Source organism: Siniperca chuatsi, linkage group LG17, assembly GCF_020085105.1.
Source record: "Siniperca chuatsi isolate FFG_IHB_CAS linkage group LG17, ASM2008510v1, whole genome shotgun sequence".
Taxonomy (NCBI): Eukaryota; Metazoa; Chordata; class Actinopteri; order Centrarchiformes; family Sinipercidae; genus Siniperca; species Siniperca chuatsi.
The window spans coordinates 7,994,976-8,017,585 of NC_058058.1; the positions used below are offsets into that span (position 1 = coordinate 7,994,976).

The window sequence follows — 22,610 nt, forward strand, 5'->3', positions numbered from 1 at the left end:
AATTTTAATTACTTTATATACTGCTGGGTAGCTTGTGAATTTATTTAAGTTTTACCTTGACCTAATAATTCATCATAACTTGTTTGCTGATTATATTTTGTATTAATAATCTGAATCTGGAAAGTAACTAGTAACTAAAGTTAGTAAATAAATGTAGTGAATATTTGCGTGGAGTAGAAGTATAAAGTAGCAGAAACTGAAAATAATAAAGTATCTCAAAATTGTACAGTACTTGAGTAAATGTACCTAGTTACTTTCCACCACTGAGGTTAGCACATTGACTCTTTGGGGCAAATAAACACAAACGGTCCAGCGGTCAAATTCATGCAAATGGCGCTAGGCGAAAATTATAAAACAATTATCATCTTTAATCGGTTCTGATTATTTCTCGATTAATCGTTTGATCTATATAAGATCACAAAACACTTAAAAATGCCCATCACAACTTCCTAGAGCCCAAAGTCATCAGATGTCTTGGTTTGTCTGACTAACTGTCCAAAACCCAAAGATATTCAATTTACTGCAGTCAAGGTGAGGAAAAGCTGCCAAATCTCACGTTTGAGAAGCTTAAACAAAAGAATGCTTGAATTTTTCAAAATAACAATCGATTATCAAAGTAGTAGCCGATTAATTCACCCGTCGATCGACTAATCACTTCATCTCTAATGAAAATGAATTTCCAAATGGTTAATGCATGGTTATTTCCACGTGTGTGTATATAGAATGAGGCAGTTTATGAAGTATTTTGTATGTTTAATACACAGACAATTTATAGCGAATATAAAATAATACTTTGAACCATCAATCACATTTCCTCCAAAGTTAGTTTTCCTAAAAAAAACTTTTCCACTTAAGAGGCAAACAGGTCAGGGCTCAACATATTTATGGCATTATTTATTTGAAGCTACTGCTCCACTGAAGAAGAAGAAAAAAGGTGCAAGAGTTACACGAGTTGTACCTGGAGGGAGAATATTACATAAGTATCGACTTGGCTCTGATTTGCACTGTAATGGAAATGAAGCTACTGTCGTCTATACAAAAGGAAGCCATGTAACAAACAGTGGATGCCATCTAAACAGGCACTGGTACAGACGGAGGCACAGGGGAGGGGAGAGGGTTCAGACACCACTCAGGCCGCAGGGAGCCTCGTTTCAGTGCTCCCAGAGATCAGCTAACAATGTGGAGAGCTGCTTCTTAACACCAACCGTCCTTGAAACTTTCCCCTGACTCTTCAAGTATAAATCTATAAAAAAAGGACAAGGTGAAGGAGAAGTTGCAGGAAAAAGGTCACATTTTACACAACTGGAATGAAGCCGTGTCATTTGGCATCTTCCTTGGAGGTTTTTGGGCCATTATCTACTGGATGGTAGTCCATAATAATATGTATACTGTGCAAGAAACAATCAAATGACAGCATAAACATTCCTTTCATTGCACTTTGTTACGCTTTTAAAAAAAATGAAATTATCCATGGTACAAATCACTTTCAGTTTTGAGTTGATCTTCAGTTGTTAAAATGATGTAGACGAGACTTTTTAACAGTTATCTTCCTACTTTGTTCAAAGAAAGACTTACTTCTGTTAAAAACAGACTTACTTCTGTTAAAAACACAAGATTAAAACATGTACATAAAGAGAATTCACATCTCTCTTTGTGTGATGGAGCATCTTTATACTCCACAGAGGTGGCAGGAAGCAGCGTGGCCGCTCATGAAAGCTGGCCATCACTATTGCAGGATAACAGGAGGAGCATGAGTGGAGCCCCACACTCCAGTACATATACGACTGTACATAATTAAACATATGAACAGATGACAAAGAAATGGACAGTAATGTACGTAAATGGCTTTTCCCTTTTGAAACCAGCATATCTGCCTGGTCAGTTAAAAGTGTCCTGTTTAAGAGGAGGGCTGAGTGTCGACTACTAAGTGTCCACAAGGTCCTTGTGTAGTGTAGAGTGCAGGGTCAGTGGGAAACATCTGTGATGGTCACACACACGACGTTTGTATAGGGCTGACGAGCAGTCATGGTAAGAGAGGTTTCATGAGTAGTTGTGAAGGATACACAGTGGCCGTCTGGGTCGTCTATGAAGTGCTTTCTGGAGAGGTGACTCTTTGGCGTGCGGTCCTGGGCCGATTTCGTGTTGGGGCGTTAGCTGTGCGTTCACTCTTGGTTTCGGACGGCTGCGTTTCGGCCTGTGGGGTGCCAGCGTCCCCGACAAGTTCACGCAGGAACTTGAACTTGGACAGGAAGAGCTGCCAGACTACATACCAACCTGAGGGGTAAAGAAGGGAAAATAGATATTTACAGGCATAATAAAGAAACTCTTAAAACCAGAGGGGCTCCTTGTAAGAAAGTTGCCCTTTGTGCCTCTCATGTATTAACAAAACATTTGAGACACAGAGGTTAACATGTTTTTCTGAAAAATAAAATGCTCACTAATCTCTGAACGGTTGTTTAACAAAACGTACCACTGTTTTGAAGTTATTTCACGAATGCTCAAATACTCTTTTAACCACCTGAGTGAAAACATATTCTGGCAGCTGCACGATAAAGAAGACTTTTAACCTTTTTCCCAAATTGCGACTGTTGGCAGCCACAAATGACACTTCCTTACTCAATTTGTACACCATTAACCAAAACTGAAAAGTATTATATGCAATATTTGTCTATATTGATGTTATTTTATAAACACACTATTTTGTATGAAAATATATCTTTCTTCTGTTATAAAAATGAACAAGGACATATAGAATTTATGGCTACCTGGATAGGAAATAGAGTTATAACTCGAAAAATGGGTTAAAAATAAAAAACATTGTGCAGTGGACGGAATATGTTTTCATCTGGATGGACAAAAGAGCAGTGGTGAAATGTGAATACGTACATTTACTCAAGCACCGTACTTACGTACGGTTTTGAGGTACTTTACTTGAGTATTTCCATACTTCTACTGCACTACAGAGGGAAATATTGTTCTTTTACTGCACTACATTTATGGAACACCTATAGTTACTAGTCACTTTTCAGATTAATATTTTAAATACAAAACAAGTTATCAGCTTATGAAATATGATGCATTGATATAGATTAAACAACCCAATGATATAATAATATGACAGGGGACATTCTGCATAACGAGTACTTTTACGTTGATACGTATTAAGTATATTTTGCTGATAACACATTTGCACTTGTACTCAAGTAGCATTTTGGATGCAGGACATTTGACTTATAATGGAGTACTGCTACTTTTACTTTAGTAAATTATTTGAATACTTCCTCCACCACTGTAAAAAAAAAAAAAGTCTTTACATTTATTTTCCGTCTTTCCCTGCTCTACCTACACCTGTGCAGCTGGCTCAGGTGTGTCCAGTTAAAAGCGTATCATGAGGTGGAGGCAGAGGAGGGAGAGATGGGCAAAAACACAGTGTGGGACTGAGTCAACATGCACCTGCAGACTTGAGCGGCCATGTTTATGTTCTGACATCTGCCAGGCTCCTCCTGTGCGCCTGATATAAATAGAAACTCCTTACTGTAATCGAAACTTGTCGGTCAAAGACATTTAATACACTCTGACCTGCCATACAAGCCAATTTTAAAGGAATAGTTGGATATTTGGAGGCAAAGTGATTAACTATTCCTGAGAATCAACGATAACCGATACACCGAATCATTCAGCCAATTTATCAGCTATTGTAGCCTCTTATTAGCTAGCAGATTTGCGTCCTAACTAAATCAATCCGATGACGACAGTTGAAGCATTGACTAAATTGCTTAGCGAGTTTTGTAAGTAACTCATGAAGGTTATCTTATTTAAACTCACCAAACAGCATGAAGAGCAGCGCACAGACAAGTGTGGCCACAATGACCAGCAGTGTGAGCCCGACACTTTGCCACATCTTAGCTGGACACTTGCATAAAGAAATGGATGCGGTGTATTTTGCTGCTTCTCGCCACACCAAAAAAATGTAGCTAGGTCAGGTTAGCCGCCCGGCAGCTGAGTTAGAGAGCTAGCCGAGACGAGAGAGAGAAAACAAACAGCAGCACATCGCAAACTCACACCAGCTTGTTTGCTAGCGTGTAGCTAGCTAGCTTATTAGCTAGCTGGTTGACAAACGCAGCCGCAGTAGTTTAACAAGCCGAGGGAAGACTGTAACATTAGCTAACGGTAGCTGGTCTCAGCGGGGTAAAGTCCTTATTCTATGTGCTACATAACTGCAACATGTATTTGCTAGTTCTCACAGAGGAGTAGCTACAGTAACTGGGTTAAGACAACAAAATCAGCGTCATGAAACCGACTCAAACTGCGACTGCGCAAACTGCATTTGACTTCCGGGTAGTGTAGCTCATTGAGTCGGGTATCTCTGCAGACCGGAGACTTTGAGTGGGCGGGGTAACTGTCAATCATTCATGTGTCAATCAAAAACTGATTTCACCAATAAGCAGCCTGGATCAGTTTTTAATTCGGCTAATCATCTTTCTCGTTGGGAGAAAGGGGGAGGTTCTACACGTGTTGCCTCGTTTCTCAATGTTTAGAACCGACGTTTTCCGCTATAGTCAAAGGATCAAAGTATCAACAGACAGCAACGTTTTTAATCAACATTTTAAAGTGGAAGTTTTAATCATAACAAAATATAGTAACTTTCACCACTGCTCAATCACAGACAGCTGTAGGATAATAATGTGATTTAAACTGTAAAAAAGCACAGTTGAGCAGTCTAAACATACAGTATTAGTATAAAAGTGAAATTCAGCCTGCTCAAAACATGAAAATACATGAAAAATATCATTTTAATTTCAATAAGGAAGGAGCCTACTGTTATTAGTTACTTCTATACTTGATTACTGGCATTGTTGCATTATCAATGTTACACCAGGGTCACATTACATGTTAATAACTTTTTTTCTTTAAACTTTATTGAACAATGCAGATAAAAATCTGCGTACACAAAAATAAATGAAAAACAGTCAATGAAATATCACAATTTTACAATGGCTTCCAGAAGAGTGGTAGGTGTTCGTGCTTCTCCATTGCAGAAGTTGTTTCGGGAGGCATAAAAGCATTTCACATCAACTGAGAAAAAGTCTGAAGTTGGATCACTGTTCGTTATATATGATGTATCCCTAGCAGAGAAAGAAGTTTGGGGAGAGTCATCAACTTTTCTGGTGTTAATATGAGCAGAAAAAAACAAAACCATGTGTTCAAAAAAATTAATTAGTTTACTAAAGCAACCGGAAACTAACAAAGCACGTTTTTGCCCCAAAATGGAGTAACAGCAGTTAAAAACGTGTAATAATGATTCAGATTACAAAATATGCATAAAGGAGGAATATCTTTATATTTAGTTATGAAATGTTAATAACTCTGTCTTCCTTCTTTACTGTAACTGAATCAGTGCATGAAAGCACTATTGTATTTATTCACAAGTCCAGCAGGAGGAGTCATTGTCAAACGTCTGTAACCTGGTGAATCGTTTTCAGGAAGCAAATCCCATTTCTAGGAAAGCTGTCTTGTGGGTGTAGCTGATGTTTTCCTGTATTTTGACGCTGCACAGCTAATGAGCAACTAGAGCCTTTCTGCAAACGTTCTCGCTATCAGATCAGGTCCTTTTTTAACTGGACTGTGTGAGTTGCACGGGAAGCTGCATTTAAACAGTATTAAAAGAGGCTGTGAAGCAGGTAAAGTAGCTGATGTCAAGAAGTGTCTCATCTGGAGATACATGTGTTTCAGTGGTAGAGCAGGAAGAAATGTGCCGCTGTGTCCTCTTTACACTTTATACCTTCACAAGTTAACAACACTGCTGAGGAATTACAGGACGTGAGGAGACATTTAATAAATTCAAGAGTATATTTTACATAAAGTATCAGAAAATGTAAATACAATGTGTACACGTCCATGTCATTCACTCTCATTCTGTGTGAAATGAAAAGCGGTGGAAATTAACTAAGTACTGTACTCAAGTACAGCTCTGAGGCACTTGTACTTTATTACCATTTTACGCTACTTTATACTTCCACTGCATCACATTTTGGAAGCCAATATTGTACTTTTTACTCCACTACATTTATTTGACAACATTAGTTACTAGTTACTTTGCAGATTCAGATTATTAATGCAAAATAGGAATCAACTAATAAATTATGATGTATTATTAGAGATTAAGCTACTCAGCAGTATATAAAGTAATTAAAATGAGCTCCACCTTTACCAGCTTCAACACTGAAGCGATGAACACATTAATGCATCACTAATTATAATACAATAATATAATGAACTTTATTCTGAAATGGGTCGTTCTGCATAATAAGTACTTTACTTTTGATACTATAAGTACATTTTGATGCTAATACTTTTGTACTTTCACTTGTAACAGGGTATTTCTTAACTGTGATATCGCTACTTCTTCCACCACCGCTGAAATCTAGGAACAGCAAGTCATGTCTTGACTTGCAAGTGTATCCTTTCATGTACACCTGCCTAAGTATTTGCATATTATGTTAAGACGCAAACAAAACATGAGTCATACTTCAAGATGGCATTCGTCCAAAAGTCGTCCAGCCCAAGTATGTGAGTCTAGCTCACGTACCTGAAAGCCCTTAGGACTCTTCTCTCTGTATCGTATGAGGTGTTTCACCTGCAGGATTATTATTCTCAGGTTTTTGATTATTATTTTATAAGTCTAAAGCGGTTATAACTGATATGTTTATAATGACAATGTATCAAATGAAAATGTGAAAACAATGTGACGGTGTGAAAGGTGTCACTCGTAGTGATGAACCTTCGTTGTTTAGATGTCCGGACCGCAAATATACTGTTTTGGTTCACTCTCACTGCTCTCATAGCGTCGTTTTCGGCCGCAGCAGGCAGCTGTTTGTCCCCGAAAAAGCTCCAAAGTACCTGCTCAGCACCAAACAGCAGACAGACATACTTAGCGACTAGCTGGTGAACATAGTGGAGCATTTAGTAGCTAAAGAGCCAGATATTTCTCTCAGGAGTTGGTGGAGACCAAAACAAAGCTAAAAGAAAAATTAATATTGGACTTATATCCTCCAAATGGCCAGAAACATGACTCCAAATTAATTATAATGTTGCTCCGTAACTGTCGGATGTGTAAATAAACAACTGTTTGCTAAAGAGTTCACCACATCACCTTTTAAGGTGATGATATGCTAATGTTGTGATTGCAACTTTCTGTTGCCCACAAGTGGCCAAAAAAATCAGTTATCGCAGGTTTAAGAACAGAGAGAGACGACTTGTTTTCACATCTGATTAAAAAGTTGCTAAAGATCTCAAAGTTCAGCAGACCCTCAATCAAATAAACACATGTTGTTTGGTGAAAGTTCTCTTATATTGGTTTCTCTTCCCAGGAATCTCACCTTTTCCAATGAAAGTAGGATGTTTGACTTTCACAGTGTTGACTTGTGGTCTCAACATGTATGGATGCCAGATAAGTTTTGTTTCTTTTTTTAAGAAGTTAAGTTGTTTTGTTTGACAAAACCTGTGGATGGAAAGACTTAGTATTGGTATCTGTGGGGACACTTTGTAACTGATAGCGATTCGTATTATCAGTAGGGAGAGATGACTTGTAAGAAGTAGGCGATTTGTAAATTTGTAACGGGGACCCCCCGCTGTAGGGCAAGGAGGGCTTCCTTGTGCCTTTTTTTCAGAAGCTAGCCTATTTTTTGCCCCTTGAACTGATTTTTAGGGGCATTTACTACACTCTGAAATAAATGCTCATTTTGCGGCACAAACTGTTTTAAACCGTTACAACACTGTGGTTTAGATTTGGTTATGTTTCGGTATACAAATGACTTGGTTAGGTTAAGGGAAAGATCTCTTCTTTAATCATGAACCTGACATTATTTATTACAAAATCCTCCTACCAGCTTTAGAGGTGCTGGTAGGTGGACTTTGTTACCTTTGGACAGAGCCAGGCTAGCTGTTTCCCCATGTTTCTCCATGTCTTTGAGCTAAGCTAAGCTAACTGTCTGTAGCTTCATTTTTACTTAGTCGTGAGAGTTGTATCGACCTTCTCATGTGGCTCTTAACAACAAAGCAAATAGGCATATTTCCCAAAATGTCAAGCAATTTCACACTGCTACAAGCTGTTGTTTGGTTAAATTATGAGTTCATATGAGGGTTTTATATGTTTCTTAGCTACTCCAGGACTCTCACACAGCGTTGTCAACACTCAGAGTGATGCAAATCACAAACAGGCCACAGTTCATCTGACTCTGTGAATGCAGATGAACATTATATTGTGTTATTTTATATAGAGTGCATACAGTCTTTACCTCTCAATGTGAACACAAGCGTGTTGGTACACATCTTAAACTGGAAATACTAAGTACAAGTTCCTCAAAATTGTACTTAAGTGCAATACTTGAGTAAATGTACTTTGTCCATAACCTCCAGAAGTGCTAGTTTTTGTACATTGCATCATTACATGGGCCTATATCCATTCATAAATGTTTTCAACATCTTAAAAATGCATGTTTTACTATAATTTCAATTAATAATCATTTTTTCTTTCCTGTGTAACTGTAGCTTTAGTGGCCTAATTTCACACAACGATCAGTGAAGTTTTATTTTATCTCACAGTATCTACAGTCTACTGAAATTAGACATTTCCTTGTTCCACATCCTCACTCAGGTACATTTGTGTGCCTGTAATTTTCAAGTGCGTTTGACTGTGTTAATATGTATTGAGTCAGTGTCAAATTGCACCGTAAGCAGGGAAAGTACAGTAAGAGCACATCAATGGAAAACTGTTTCCGTGAATGACTCATAAATCTTTGGACCCAATGTTAGAGTTGGTTTTTTCCCCCGCCAGCAGCTTGTTGTCTTGCTAAGCGTCCCATGACTAAACGTGCGGACTGTTTAACAATATATGAAGCAATCACTGACCACGCTGCTCATTATATTCAACACTTGCCTCATGCAAACACAGTACAGTACAGTATAATGGACGCTTAAGTGTTTTTTTCATGTTTAAAGAAATCTTCTCGACTGATCTGATTTCAAATGAAACTTTCTCCACAATCCGCACATTCTGTGTTATCTGACACCAACAAAATGGATCATCATTTGATCCTCCTGCAAACACATTTGAACAACCTGCTTCTTTGGCTTCTCAGAAATGTTCCTTTTTGTCTCTGTGTAGATGACAGAAATTATACTAAACTGCAGTTTAGCTTTGGTTGTATGTTGGAGAACAAGTTTTGACAGCTCGTTTGTTTTAACCTGATGACCTGCTGACTGTATGTGTTCAGACGGCACAAGAGATGTTTTACAGAACATTCAGTACATAGGCATCAGTGCTATGGAAAGACAAACATGTTTTGCACAACTACTGTAGTACATGTATATACGCCTCAACTTGTTTGCATATAGTCAGTTGTGGAATAACTAAGTACATTGACTCACTGTACTTAACTACAAATCTAAGGTACTTGTAGTTTACTTGAGTATTTCCATTTTATGCCACTTTAAACTTTTACTCCACTACATTTCAGAAGCAAATATTGTACTTTTTACTACATTTGTCTGAGAGCTTAAGATTAAGATTTTTCATACAAAAGACAACTACCCAACAAAGTATAACATAGTTAAAATTAGCTCCACCTTGACTGAGTACAACAGTAAAATGCTACTTACACATTAATGCATCAGTAGTAATAATCCCTAACACTCACTGGGGCAATTTCTGCCTTATTTTTTATACTTTATATATATTTTCTAACAATACTACTTTTACTTAAAGGTTAATTTCCAGTGAAGGAATTTGACTTGTAATGTAGTATTTTTATTATTGCAGTATTGTTACTTTTAAAGTAAGTTTTAAGTAAAGGATCTGAATGCTTCCCCGACCAGTAAATGTATTTACGTTTCAAACAGTATTTGAAATCATTGATACACCTATGCAGACATGTCAGTTTGTCTTTCATATGTGACAAAGTTGTATAAAACCTTTTGAGGCTCCAGAAGGAGCAGTGCGAAGTCTGGTAAATTACCTCAAGTGATGTCACTTGAGTCAGCGTCGGTTGCGGCTGAAGACTACAAGGCAGAAAATGGAAAAAATCTGGGGGTGTGAAGTTAGAAAGAAGTGAGCTTACCAGACCCCTATAGCCCGCTCCTCATCTCTGCTGCAAGCCATTACTAGTTTAACACACCTGAATCTCAAACACAACTGTTATCGGTCGAATTGCATTGTGGGTAATGTAGGCACCATGTTTTGACAAGGAAGAAGAATGTGTGGAATAAAAAAGACGATATCTCTGGTTCTGCAACATCGATTTTTATACTTTTTAAAAACTGTCCATTAGTCCAACAATGTTATAGGAGTATTTATATTGCAGTATTGCTACTTTTACAATAGGATCTGAATACTTGCTACTCTTCATACGGTATATGAAATAACTCATACACTTATGCAAACAAACTTGTTGGACAAAATTAAATTACCAAAATATTTCCATCAATAAACTGTTGACCTGAATGGGTGTGAACAGAATTTACTTGTGCAGACAAGATTCAAGTCAAGGACTGCACAGCTCACACACACACACACACACACACACACACACGCACACATACGTAAGTCAATCAAAGGAGCTTTTTGATAGGGGTGTGTGAATGTGTTTTGCACCATATTCACTGCAGCAACTGTAGCAAAACTGTGAGCATATGAGTTTCTAAATTTGTGATTCGTAGAATAGGATTTGTGCACCTGCAATGAAGAATTGGAGAAGGTGTAACTGTTGTGTTGTGTTTGTGGGAGAGAAAAAATCTTCTACAAGTTGACAACTCCTAAAGCATTTTTCTCTTTCTACTGATACACGTGACTATTTTCTGCAACTAAAGATTCCACTGTCACAAGTGCTCAGTTGTTTCGCTCCAATAACACCTTCATAATATTCAGCTAGTCTTAACTTTAAGTTGACTCAGAGTATTTTTTATTTTGTAACAATGACATTCATAACTGTTACACAACATTGAAAGAAAAACATCCAGCTTTGTCATGCTCAATCGACCATAGTAATAGTATGAATGTGACTATAAATTACACACTGACAAACATTTTTGTTAAACTGTCTCTACTAATGCTCTACTGACAGCCGTATTTTCATCTTGGGTCTGATCCCGAAAAGCAAAACAGTTACAGAACATCAAATTTATCATATTCTCATCTCAATATGGACAAAGTATCACAATAACAAATGCAAAAACACATTAAAAAAACAAAACTGGGAATACAGAGCATTATAAAGCCAGTTTTAAGTTTCAAATCTCATTTTCTGTGAGATTAAAGGTGGGGTATGCCATTCTAATCCAATACGTCTTTTTGTCAAATTCACCAAATATCTCCTCATGGTCTGCTAGCTGTCCGTGTGCGCTGAAAAAAACCCACACAGCACTGTTCCAGCCATGATTTGTGTGTCAGGTAACGTTAAATGACTTGCTCACGGACATTCATTTCTGTAGGGACAGTTGGCTAACCCACAACCCAGCTAACGTTAGTTACATTACTTGCTGTGTTGTTGTTCACTCTATATCATGGTATTTGTCATGTTATTGGATTTCTCCAGAATCGCATACCCCACCTTTAATTATTATTTACAGTAAGCGTTGGTTTTATTAGTTGTGCACCACAATAACGCAACATTATCATTTCATCATGACACTTTTACTGAAGGATTGGTACAAATTCATTATTGTTCAACCCTATTTAATAGTTGACTGTGAAAGCGGTGCACAGTGCCAATATGACACAAACACATTTTTATATGTGAGTTTCAAATCTCATCCATGCAAAATGTAAAATTAACACCTCTGTGACAGCATCAGTAGGCATAATAAAAGTAGATTTTATGGCAGAACAGTTGTACTGGATTGCATTAAATTGTACCTAATAAAGTGGACACTGAGTGCATTTTATGAGTAACAGGGTGTTTGCCCTTTTAATCCCATTAAGTGGCATTAAAATCCACTTTTTCCTTTTACATTTTTAAATAAAGATACAATTTGTATCAACTGCATACTGGCTCTTATTTTATCCAGTTCACTGAGGCTACTTACAATGTAACATAGTTCCAAAGCATTCAAATACAGTTTATAGCAAGGTGGATACCACAATACAAAAATACACAAACTCATGTTTATCTTTTCAGTCTTTCCACTGAAAGACGTGGGTTCAGACTGGAACTGGACTCATCTCAGTGACCGGTTCTGATTCTGCAGCATGAGGATCTCAGCAACCAGCATCTGTGGATCCATCATCTGAGGAAACATGTCCATGGCCGTGTCCACCAAGTGGGCACTGAAGATAGCGAGGAGCTTCTTCCGGACAACCTCTCTCTCCTCCCCGCCGCCGGGACTTGGTTGTGACCCCTTAGGAGGCTCCCAATGTAAGCGTTCCCCCGGCAGGCTGCGGACCACAGGAGGATGAGCCCTGAACGGATCGGACCAGTACCGCTGCTGGTGGCGGTGGCTGCGGACTCTGCTGTGCTGGAAATCTGTCGGCTGACTGTACGCCGGCATGCTGACTGGGTATGCACCGTAGCTGTCGTAATGAGGCGGGCCATAGTGAATCATATCAGAGCTATGGCTGCTGACAGGCCCGAGGCTGTAATGCTGGTTGTGGTGCAGGAAAGCTGGTGTGGTCCCCCGAGAGGAAGGGCCGTGTGAGCAGCAGCTGCACTGTGCGCTTCTAGGAGGGCAGTTCTGCTGTCTTACACTGTGGGTATGCTTAGAGCTCCCATATGTTGCCCCATACTGGTGATCACTCTGAGCCTCCATTAGCTGACTGTCTATGGAGCCTAAACCAGAGTCCAGCTGTTCCTGAGAGCCACTATACCGCACTGAGCCGTGGTCAGAAGACGAGTGTTGGCTTGTCTTCTCCTTTCTAGATGTGGCCCTCTTGCTGGAGCGGTGACTCCCCTTCACCTGAGCTACATGTTCATTTTTATGATCTTTCTTTGAGGAGCCACTCTCGTGTCCCAGGGTCAGTTTCCTTCCCATATCCTCCACCAACGAGAGGCTCTGTCCAGGCACAGGACTAGAGAAAGCTGAAGATTGTGTCAGAGAGGTGGAAGGGTGCTTAGCGTTCTCCCGAAGCTCATCGGCAACCGAGCGGTTGGACTGTTTGGCTCGCTCTGGATGGTGGAATTTACACTTGATTCCATAAGTACATTTCTTTCCTGAAAGAAGAATGAAACAGAAGATTTTAGCAGAAGAGTTAAGAGTCTAGAGCCACGCTGGCGGCTCTGTGAGATACATGCTAACGTCGGCCTGCTAACATGCTCACAATGACAATGCTAACATGCTAATGTTTAGCTTTTTACTGTTTTATATATAGCTAAACGCTAAAAGCTAACGTCAGCATGCTAAAATGACGGTCACAATGCTGTTGTTGATGGTTAGCAGGTGCAATGTTTATCATGTTCACCATGATAGCTTAGCATGTGTGCATGCTAACGTTTGCTAATTAGCACTAAACACAAAGTACAGCTGATTTGATGGGAATGTCATTAGTTTTTTAAGTATTTGGTCATAAATCAAAAACCTATTGGACATGGTCAAATTTTTTAAAGTTAAGGGATCACCAAAATTATTACAAGTCAACCTGAGGGGAACATGAATATTTGCACCAAATGTCATGGCAATCTATCCAAAAGTTGTTGAGATATTTCAGTTTGGAACAAACTGCTAGCATGGCTAAAAACATTAACGTTAGGCATAACACGGACAGCATTTGTGTTACATCTCAACGCCAGACAGGACCAGTAATGTGTTATAGAAGTTCTCTCTCACCATAAGGGCATGGCTGTTTTTTCTGGGTCTTCGGGACCCTCCGCAGGAAGTTCTCCAGGGTTGGTCCATTGCGGCCCAGAGGATCATCAGGAGGCATAAACCTGCATCAGGGTGAAATTCAAACATTAGTCTTAAAGTACAGCTTCACACATAGCGAGGGAAGCTCTGTATCAAGAAGGCAGAACTCACTTGTTATTAACGAAGGAGTACATGAGCAGCCTCTCCTCAATGAAGCGCTTCCACTCCGGCTTCTCCCCCTGAAGGTCTCGGTACATGTCGTTGGACACGACAATGCCATCAGACTCATAGGCCAGCTTGACGATGAAGCAGTCGTCATTACAGACCACCCGTTTGCCTGCAACACGTCGCGATGGTGTGAACACCAGAATCTTCTTCTTCTCCAGGTCTCGCAGAATGTGCTGATCTGTAAACCGAACATAAAGTCACATTAGGTAATTGTTAAACCTGCAGTAACCGATTTTTGTTTGGCCACTTGGTGGCAGCGGAAACAAGTGTGAACACAACATTAACCTGTCATCACCTTTTAAGTTGATATGATGAACTTGTTAGCAAACAGATGCTTATTTACACATCCAGCAGTTACAGAGCAACATTATCATTCATTTGAAGTGGTGTTTCTGTCCACCTGATGAATGTTAATCCAATAGATGAGGGCAGGCATACGTCACTTTCCTGTCTTCAGAATGACCACGCCCTCTTTTTAGTGAAAACAAGCGCTGTAAAGTGCCAGCGCCAATTGAAAAAACTAGTAGCACCATGCCTAAAAGCTGCTACGTTGCATTTTGCACATCAAACAAAACAAAACAAAAAACACTTTACAATTTATTTTTCCCCCCAAAGATCTAAGGACAGTAAAAGAACAGATCTGTGGCTTCAGGCCATCCACAGAGAAGATGAAAATGGTAAACAGTGGGACCCCGGCCATTCAATACGTGTAGGCCAGCTCTGTGGCAAACACTTCATCACAGGTTAGTTAATGATGTTACTGAGTAAATGGCATATCTGCCGATTGTGCCTGTAGATCGAAGCGAATCAGAAAAGAGTCTTAGTGATGGTGTGACTAAAGTTTTTACTTTGGAAAAAAATATGACCCTACCATAAAACACATGCTTTTAGAATGGAGTTTGGTTCAACAGTCTGTCCACTTGAAAGACCGGAAAGCAAAGGGGAAAACGTTAATAGTCAACATAAATTGAATTGACCTAAGTTCAAATAATGAACCTTGTAGCAAGTGGGGCTAAAACTGACCTGTTTTCTACTTCTCGGGTTGTAGTAAAAGGTCGGATAATAAGCACAAATGGCTAACAAAATAGAGACAGCGGTCGCTTCGCCACAGCGATGTAATTAGTTTACAGTAACTTCACAATGGACCGACTACCAAAATAGCAAAAAATAAAGTTTAACGACATAAAAAGTGACAGATGTCAGAAACACATTACCTGGAGATTCAATACGGTATGTCAGGTTAGTCCACTTAGTTTCACATCAACCCCTATTTTTTTTTTTTTTTTCTGTATAACGACGCCGATCATTGATCAGCAACGACATAACATAATTGTTTGCCTGACTGACCATAGGATTTGGGCTCCTACTAGCTAAAAAGCAATACAGTATTTTTATTTTATGCTATTAAATTGGCAAAGACCTCGGAATTTGCTTTTACTGCCAGTCAAATGAGAGGGGCTGCTTTCACCCAATAGGGGGCGGGAGCTTGACGCAGGGGCAAAGTATAAAGATGTGCTGCTGTCATCTATAGTCACTCTTCTTTTTGCTATGTTTTTGGTCTCTAGCTCTTTAGCTGCTGAATGCTCCACTATGTTCACCAGCTAGTCTCTAGCTGTGTTTGTGTGCTGTTTGGTGCTGAGCAGGTAGTGTACACTGGGTTTCTAGAGCTTTTTCACTGAAAACAGCTGCCTGCTGTGGGCTAACACAACACTATGAGAGCGGTGAAAGTGAACCAAAACAGTAAAGTTGTGGCCAGACAGCTAAACAATGAGCTGAAACTCCCTATAAAGCTCCACAAAGCTGAGGGGAGCTGCAGAGTTGAGTGATAATTCTCTGTAGGTTCATCACTACGAGCGTCTCCTTTCACATTGTCATGATACATTGTTTTTATAAAAATGTCCATTTTAGCCACTTAAAGTATGTCATACACAAATACAGGCACATTACATTTCAGGAAAGCCACTGTTGCATTTTAATTTGGGTCTTTCCCAGCAGACAGATTTAACCCATTTAAATATTAACTAAGGGCCCTACGTACTTCCTGTAAAAAAAACAAGCAATCTGTTCATCTGCATAAAGCAAACAAGCAGTGCCAAATGTAGGCCACCAAAGGCTGTTAGAATCACTGATGTTGATGGTTATCTTTTGGCATCATAAATCATAGGAAAAACCCTGCATTTTTTGTTTTGAGTTGTAGCTGCATAGATTACAGATAAGGGTCATTTACTTTGCATTTGGAAAGAAAAAAAACCTACATGGGGTATTTCCCATTTTGAGCAATACAGCTCACATCAGCAGTTGCATTAGTGCAAAAATCATGTCCTGTTCTTTTAATAGAGCTGTTTTATAATCTTGGCTCTGGCTTTCAGGTCCATTTCAAATGGGGCTGCAACTAACAATTATTTTCATTATTGATTATTAGTTTCTCTAATAATCTTTTAGTCTATAAAATATTAGTTCATTATAGTGAAGGATTCCTGCGCTCCCCCTTGTGCCTGTAGATCGAAGCGAATCAGAAAAGAGTCTTAGTGATGGTGTGACTAAAGTTTTTACTGTGAAAAAATATGACCCTACCATAAAACACATGCTTTTAGAATGGAGTTTGGTTCAACAGTCTGTCCACTTGAAAGACCGGAGAGCAGTGGGTATTTTAATGTTAATAGTTAACATAAATTGAACTGACCTAAGTTCTAATAATAAACCTTGTAGGAAGTGGGGCTAAAACTGACCTGTTTTCTATTGATTACTATGCCATTTAATTTATCCAGTAATCTTTTAGTCTATAAAATATTAGTTCATTATAGTGAGAGATTCCTGCGTTCCCCCTTGTTTTATTTCTATAAAATATAAAGAAATAGTGAAAATTGCCCTTTAAAATTTCCCAGAACACAAGTTGACATATTTAAATGTCTTGTTTTATCCGGCCAGCAGTCTAAAACACAAAGATAGTCAGTTTACAATGATATAAAACAGTGAAAACCAAATTCTCACATTCGAGAAGCTGGAACCTGTAACTGATCAATTAATGAACAAATCATTTCAGCTCTACTTTCAAACATGACATTACAGGCATTTCTAATCACATAAATAAGCAGAATTAGACCTGCAAGCAGTAAGCACCACGCCTTGCTTTCAATTAACAATGAGGCTAGTGTTGTGTGATTCACGGATAAAGGCAAAGCAGGAAGTAGAAAACGTCAAAACAAATGTGAATTCCCATCATCTTACCTGTGATAGGAACATCTGGCCTGGGCTGCTCCTTCCGCCACGACGGAACAAACACGTGGATTTCGGTGTGACCTCTTTCCAGGAAGAAGTTCACAGCCAACTGGATTCCAAGACAAGAGAAAACTTCCTTGTTCCCATGGCTGAATGAATGAATGGAAACCAAAGAAAGGGAATGAGAAACCGGAAACACATTCACACATCACACGGCCTTTATAATGTCACTCTCTGATGTTCAAACGACAGCACAGCGCTTATCAGTACACACCTTATCTCAAAATTTGCTAGGTAAATTTGAGGATCACAATAGAACAAGCCCAATTGTCTCAGACAGGTTGACCTTGATGATTTAGTCATAGATATTATACCAACAAAGACTGCAAAGAACAACTACTTTCATTATTGATTAATCTGACAATTATTTTCTGGATTAAGCGATTAATTGTTTGACCTATAACAGGTGAGAAAATTGTTAAAAAATGTCCATCACAAGTTCTCCGAGCCCAAGGTGACGTCTTCAAATTGCTTGATTTGCCGACCAACAGTCCAAAATTCAAATATTTAGAATTTGCCAATATTTTTGCCAAAGCAAAAATGAGAGAAACGTCTGAAAAACTTACATCATTTGTGATGCAAAAATATTGGTTCTGGCATTTGTGTGTGGTTTAAACTAAGCTGGTTGTTTAGCAACAGTTTAATTATCATCCACTTAGTATCTAGAAGTCTGTGTCAGCAGCAAACAGTGATGTCAGATCATATCTAACCTGAGGAATAGCTACAAATCTAAAGACATGACACACTGTCCCTGTATATTTACTTTAGCAGAGTTACTGTGAAAATATTACAGTTGTCAGTGTTCGGAGCCCTCTGGGGCTTTTTGGATGTGTCAAGTGAAGACAAACGAAAGAACAAGGAAGCTTATAGAAGAGCTGCGGTGTAAAATACTGTAGGCCTGTTCCTGTCGAAAATGAGGTCTTTCTCTATAAGCAGCGCTGGTCTTCAAGGAAACAACAAGGCACTCATATATGTACATGCTCTGATTTGCATACTCGAGCTGCCTTTCTGCAACGTGCCTGAACGGGAATACCTGGGAAATGCAAGAGGACAGAGGGGTGTGTTACTCTGCAGAGTTGCACACTGTACTTTTTGTCGTCTGATTCCCTCACACCCATTTTCTCTGTTCTTCAAACTGTGTGTGCATGTCTTGGAAGGTGATAGAAGGAAAAGGTTGCATGTACCCAGAGGCAGAGTTCCCTAAATGACTGACAATATATAAGTCTAAGTGGTGCTGAAAAGCTGAGCGGGTAACAACAGTTCCTGCTCGTCTTTTAACTCTCTAACACTGAAGGAAAATATGACTGACTGGGAGAGGCCACGGTGCACATGCTGCTCTTTTCTGTCAACCACATAAAAGACAACAGTTGGGTGAAGCTAAATTGCCAAACTGGTGTATCATCCTCTGAGTAATATGAAAAGTGATCTGTGTTGAACAGTCCCTCAGGCGATGCACAAGATAAATCAGAGTCAGCGAGCCCGTACTGTATTCCTGACTAACGCGGCCAAATTTGTCAAAAACATTTGTCATTTAGGTTTAAAATCAGTGATCTCTTAAAGTATTATTAGATATATTGTGCTTGTAAAGCGGCTAATAATAGCCGTGACTTTTCCTCTAGCAGCAACATGATGTTGACATTTGTGGTTTTGAGTGAAATGTCTTGACTTGAACTATTAGATTGAATTGCCATTTTGTAATTTTGTACAGACATTCATGTTCCCCTAAATCACTTTGGTGATCCTCTGACTTTTCATCTAGTGCCATCAGCAGGTCAAAATGTACTTTACTTTAAGACCAAATACTTGCAAAACTAATGACATTCCCATAAGCCTCAGCTGTACTTTGTGTTTACTGCTAATTAGCAAATGCTAGCATGCTAACACACTAAACAAGGATAGTGAACATGGTAAACATTATACCTGCTTAACATCAACATGTTAGCATTGTCAGTGTAAGCACGTTAGCATGCTGATGTCAGCATTTAGCTCAAAGCACTGCTGTGTAGCCTCAAAGAGCCGGTAATCTTGTTTTTATTATTATGAGTAGTAGTAGTAGTAGCCTAGTTGTAGTAGATATTGCTAATAACATGTAAGACTTAATTACACATTTCATGTGTAAATTTTGCTTTCGTTTTTAGATGTCATACGTGCATCAGTGTTAAATATGCTACAAATGCTAACAAGAATATGTTGATTCAGTCTAAAAAAAATCACTCTTAGTTTATTAAATCTTCACCACAAAAGCTCCCATTGTATCTTCATGCACTAATTATAACCAAAATCAGGTAAATGTGAGTCAGTGAAGCTGGAACCTCCCCTCGTTGCCTAGCAAGCACATCTGCTTTCAGCTACATATCACCTCAATGAGGACGGAGTTGATCTCCAAAACAAATTAAGAGTGAATCGTCAGGTGATTCGAGGTGAAATTATATGTCTGAAGAATGTCTATTATGGTTTTACTTTCCCTGGTGATGTTTCTACATGTGAGTAGTTTGACTAAATCTGCAACATAAAGCCCCTCATGTGTAAAATAGACTTTGCTTTCAGCGCGAACCCAAAAAAACACTAAAGGTGAAATAAATAAGGGTTCATTCATTGCTGCTCTGGGACAGATTATGGTAATAACTGTAACTTTAAGATTCGAATAAATAAAAACAAAAAACTTAACAGCTTTCCTTACCCAAACAAAGATGAATCAGTAATGAAAATAATCATTAGTTGCAGCTCTAGAACTAAGTTGAATTTTCTGTTGAGCGACTAATCAATTAATCAACGAATCACCGCAACTCTAAATTATATAAAACAGAGAAAAGCAGCAAATTGTTACATTTGAGAAACTATAACCAGTGAAATTGGGGTATTCTTTTTTTTAAAATGACTTAAACTTTCTGTAGATCAACTAATCAATGATTTCAGCTGTAGTTTTTACTCTGTGGAGTTTCTCACCTCATGGCCACGTTGCTCCCATCTATAACAACGGGTCTGAGAGCGTCTTCATCCTCACCGCTCTCCTCTCTGATCTGAGGAGACCATACAGTAAAAGGCAGCAGCAGGTTGGGGTCCAAAGCCTGGAGGTCCCCTCTGGGCACCAGCACCGACATTGTGGTCACCGGTCCCTGCTTGGCCTCCTGACTGGCCCCGATCCTAACCAGCTCCCCCAGAACTTTATCTGTGTCCATGTTGGGGCCGAACTTCTGCTGAACAGCCTGAACCTGAGCTGTGGAGTACCCGAGCTTGCGGAAGAAGTCCAGCTGGGCCTCCAGGTGCTGGGGGTCCGGTGAGGGGTCGGGTTCGCTGGGATACATTCTCTCACAGGAAGCGCCGGAGGAGTTTGCAGCCGGGAGGAGTGAAGGGAAGATCCATGCAGAAGTGTGAAAGTATGTGAGGTTCAGAGAGGTCGTGTTGGGGTGTTCAGTCCACGGGTGTACAGAAGGGAAGGGAATAACTTCAGCGTTCATCTCTCGCTGCGGCCGATCATGTTCCTGTACCTGTTTGGAAAAAACACAATATACTGTAGCTGTCGCTGTGACCAGTCCGTGATCCTTAAAGACAAACATGCTCTGTTTTCAGCATCTCACATGTGAGAATTTGCTGCTTTTCTTTGTCATATATGAAATTAAACTGAAATATCTTTTGGTTTTGGACTGTTGGTCGGATAAAACAAGGAATGTGAACACTCCACTTTCAACTTTGCCAAATAATAACAGTAATTTTCCACTATTAGTCATTTTATAGACAAAGCTATGAATCAATTAATTGAGAAAATAATTGGCAGATAAATTGAGGTAACACTTTATCTGGATAGTCCGTCTACAGATCGTTTATAGAGTATTTGTAACATTTCAACAGCTTATTAGTTGAGTTCAACAATTCAACTGTTTCACAAATAAAACCCTTTTCTGGGTTTGGTTAGGTTTAGGCACAAAAAACATCTTGGTCATGAATTGTCACATATACTCTATTGATAATATGTTAAACATCTACAGACAAAGCGAAACAGTTAAAAAGTTACAAATACTCTATAAACTATCTGCAGGGGGACTATCCAAATAAAGTGTCACCTAAATAGTGAAAATCATTAGTTGCAGCCCTAGTTTAACAATTTTTCTTTTGTAAGCATAAATAATAATGTTTCTTTCTCTGAAACTTACTTTGCGGCTTTATGTATAACTTCACTTTATTCTTCTTTCTATCTCATACACCTTTTATTTTGTTCTAAATCAGATTATTACTTATTTCTTATGATTATTTTCATTATTGATTAATCTGCAGATTTTTTGATTTATGAGTCATGTTTTGTCTATAAAATGGCAGAAAGTAATAAAAAATTGCACATCACATGCGGTTTACCAGAGCTCAAGGTGACGGACTTCAAATGTCTTGTTTTGTCCAAAATCCAGAAAGATTCGCATCACAATAACATAAAATAGAGTAAAGCAGCAAGTCCTCACTTTGAATTTGACATCTAATTGTTTCAGTGCTTACCACTATATCTTTGCCTCTCTGTAAACTTACCGTCCTCATACCATCTGACAAAAGTTGAATGTGATACAAAAGGAGAAGAGAGAGGGGAAATAAACGATCATAACAGAGATTCTTGTGTCATTCTCTCACTATCTAAATGAATGAAATAAACTCCTCCGTTTCTCATTTTGCGGTGTAAACACAGAGCAGCAGTCTAATTGTGGCTAACTGAGTTTAAAAAGTCGCTCCTGCTATTTCCGCCTCCACTTCAACTCAACAAGACACGAGAGAGAAACTTACCTGCGAGTTGTAAGAGTCTTTAAAATCCTCAGATGAGCTGTTGACTGCGTCTTTTCGCTCAAGTGAACGAGTCTGTCACAGCTGATGAGTGCCGCGACGAGCAGCTTCTGTTTGACATTTGAGTCGATACAAGGAAGTTGGGGTTTTTCCTTTTTTTTGACATCATCAAACAACCAGCAGACGACCAACGTGGAGGTTTGGGCGAGTCACATGCTGAGGCTAAAATAAAAACTGTTAAGTGATAATACACTCTGACACCCTCTGTGTTCATTCATTTCACTGCTGTCAATTACGCACGAATAAATGAGGAAGATGAAGACAATAAATACCTGTAAAAGCAGAGGTGGAAGAAGTACCAGTGTAGAAATACTCTGTTATAAATAAAAGTCCTGCATTCAAAATTTTACTTAAGTAAAACTAAAAATACAAAAAGTAAAAGTATTCATTATGAATAATATATTTTATAATATTGGATTATAATTATTGATGCATTAATGTGTTTATAC

The 22,610-nt window shown here is 38.9% G+C and overlaps 2 protein-coding genes across 3 annotated transcripts; both read right to left on the reverse strand.

Moving 5' to 3' along the window:
- Positions 1-732: 732 nt before the first annotated feature.
- Positions 733-4,335, reverse strand: smim13 (small integral membrane protein 13). Its single transcript, XM_044172928.1, has 2 exons — positions 3,826-4,335; positions 733-2,274 (listed from the first exon to the last, which is right to left on the reverse strand). Exons 1-2 carry the CDS (start codon positions 3,899-3,901, stop codon positions 2,084-2,086), a joined length of 267 nt encoding a protein of 88 aa, XP_044028863.1. The 5' UTR covers positions 3,902-4,335; the 3' UTR covers positions 733-2,083.
- A 6,600-nt stretch (positions 4,336-10,935) lies between these two features.
- On the reverse strand, positions 10,936-22,290 carry zc3h12ab (zinc finger CCCH-type containing 12Ab). Of its 2 annotated transcripts, none has more exons than XM_044172931.1 (6): positions 22,105-22,290; positions 20,287-20,828; positions 17,290-17,429; positions 14,005-14,239; positions 13,816-13,916; positions 10,936-13,202 (listed from the first exon to the last, which is right to left on the reverse strand). In XM_044172931.1, exons 2-6 carry the CDS (start codon positions 20,796-20,798, stop codon positions 12,214-12,216), a joined length of 1,977 nt encoding a protein of 658 aa, XP_044028866.1. In that variant the 5' UTR covers positions 20,799-20,828; positions 22,105-22,290; the 3' UTR covers positions 10,936-12,213. The 2 variants fall into 2 exon arrangements, with proteins under 2 accessions (XP_044028866.1, XP_044028865.1); XM_044172930.1 differs by lacking the exon at positions 22,105-22,290 and adding an exon at positions 21,856-22,028.
- Positions 22,291-22,610: the final 320 nt, after the last annotated feature.

What these genes read in the sequence shown, in the direction of transcription:
- smim13 (XM_044172928.1), bottom strand. Translation starts at nt 3,901, where the DNA reads ATGTGGCAAAGTGTCGGGCTCACACTGCTGGTCATTGTGGCCACACTT. An exon ending in GCTGCTCTTCATGCTGTTTG is followed by an intron (nt 2,275 to 3,825) that starts GTGAGTTTAAAT and finishes TTTACCCCTCAG; the next exon opens with GTTGGTATGTAGTCTGGCAG.
- zc3h12ab (XM_044172930.1), bottom strand. An exon ending in GCCAGATGTTCCTATCACAG is followed by an intron (nt 14,240 to 17,289) that starts GTAAGATGATGG and finishes TTCGGTTTACAG; the next exon opens with ATCAGCACATTCTGCGAGAC. An exon ending in TACTCCTTCGTTAATAACAA is followed by an intron (nt 13,917 to 14,004) that starts GTGAGTTCTGCC and finishes ACCCTGATGCAG; the next exon opens with GTTTATGCCTCCTGATGATC.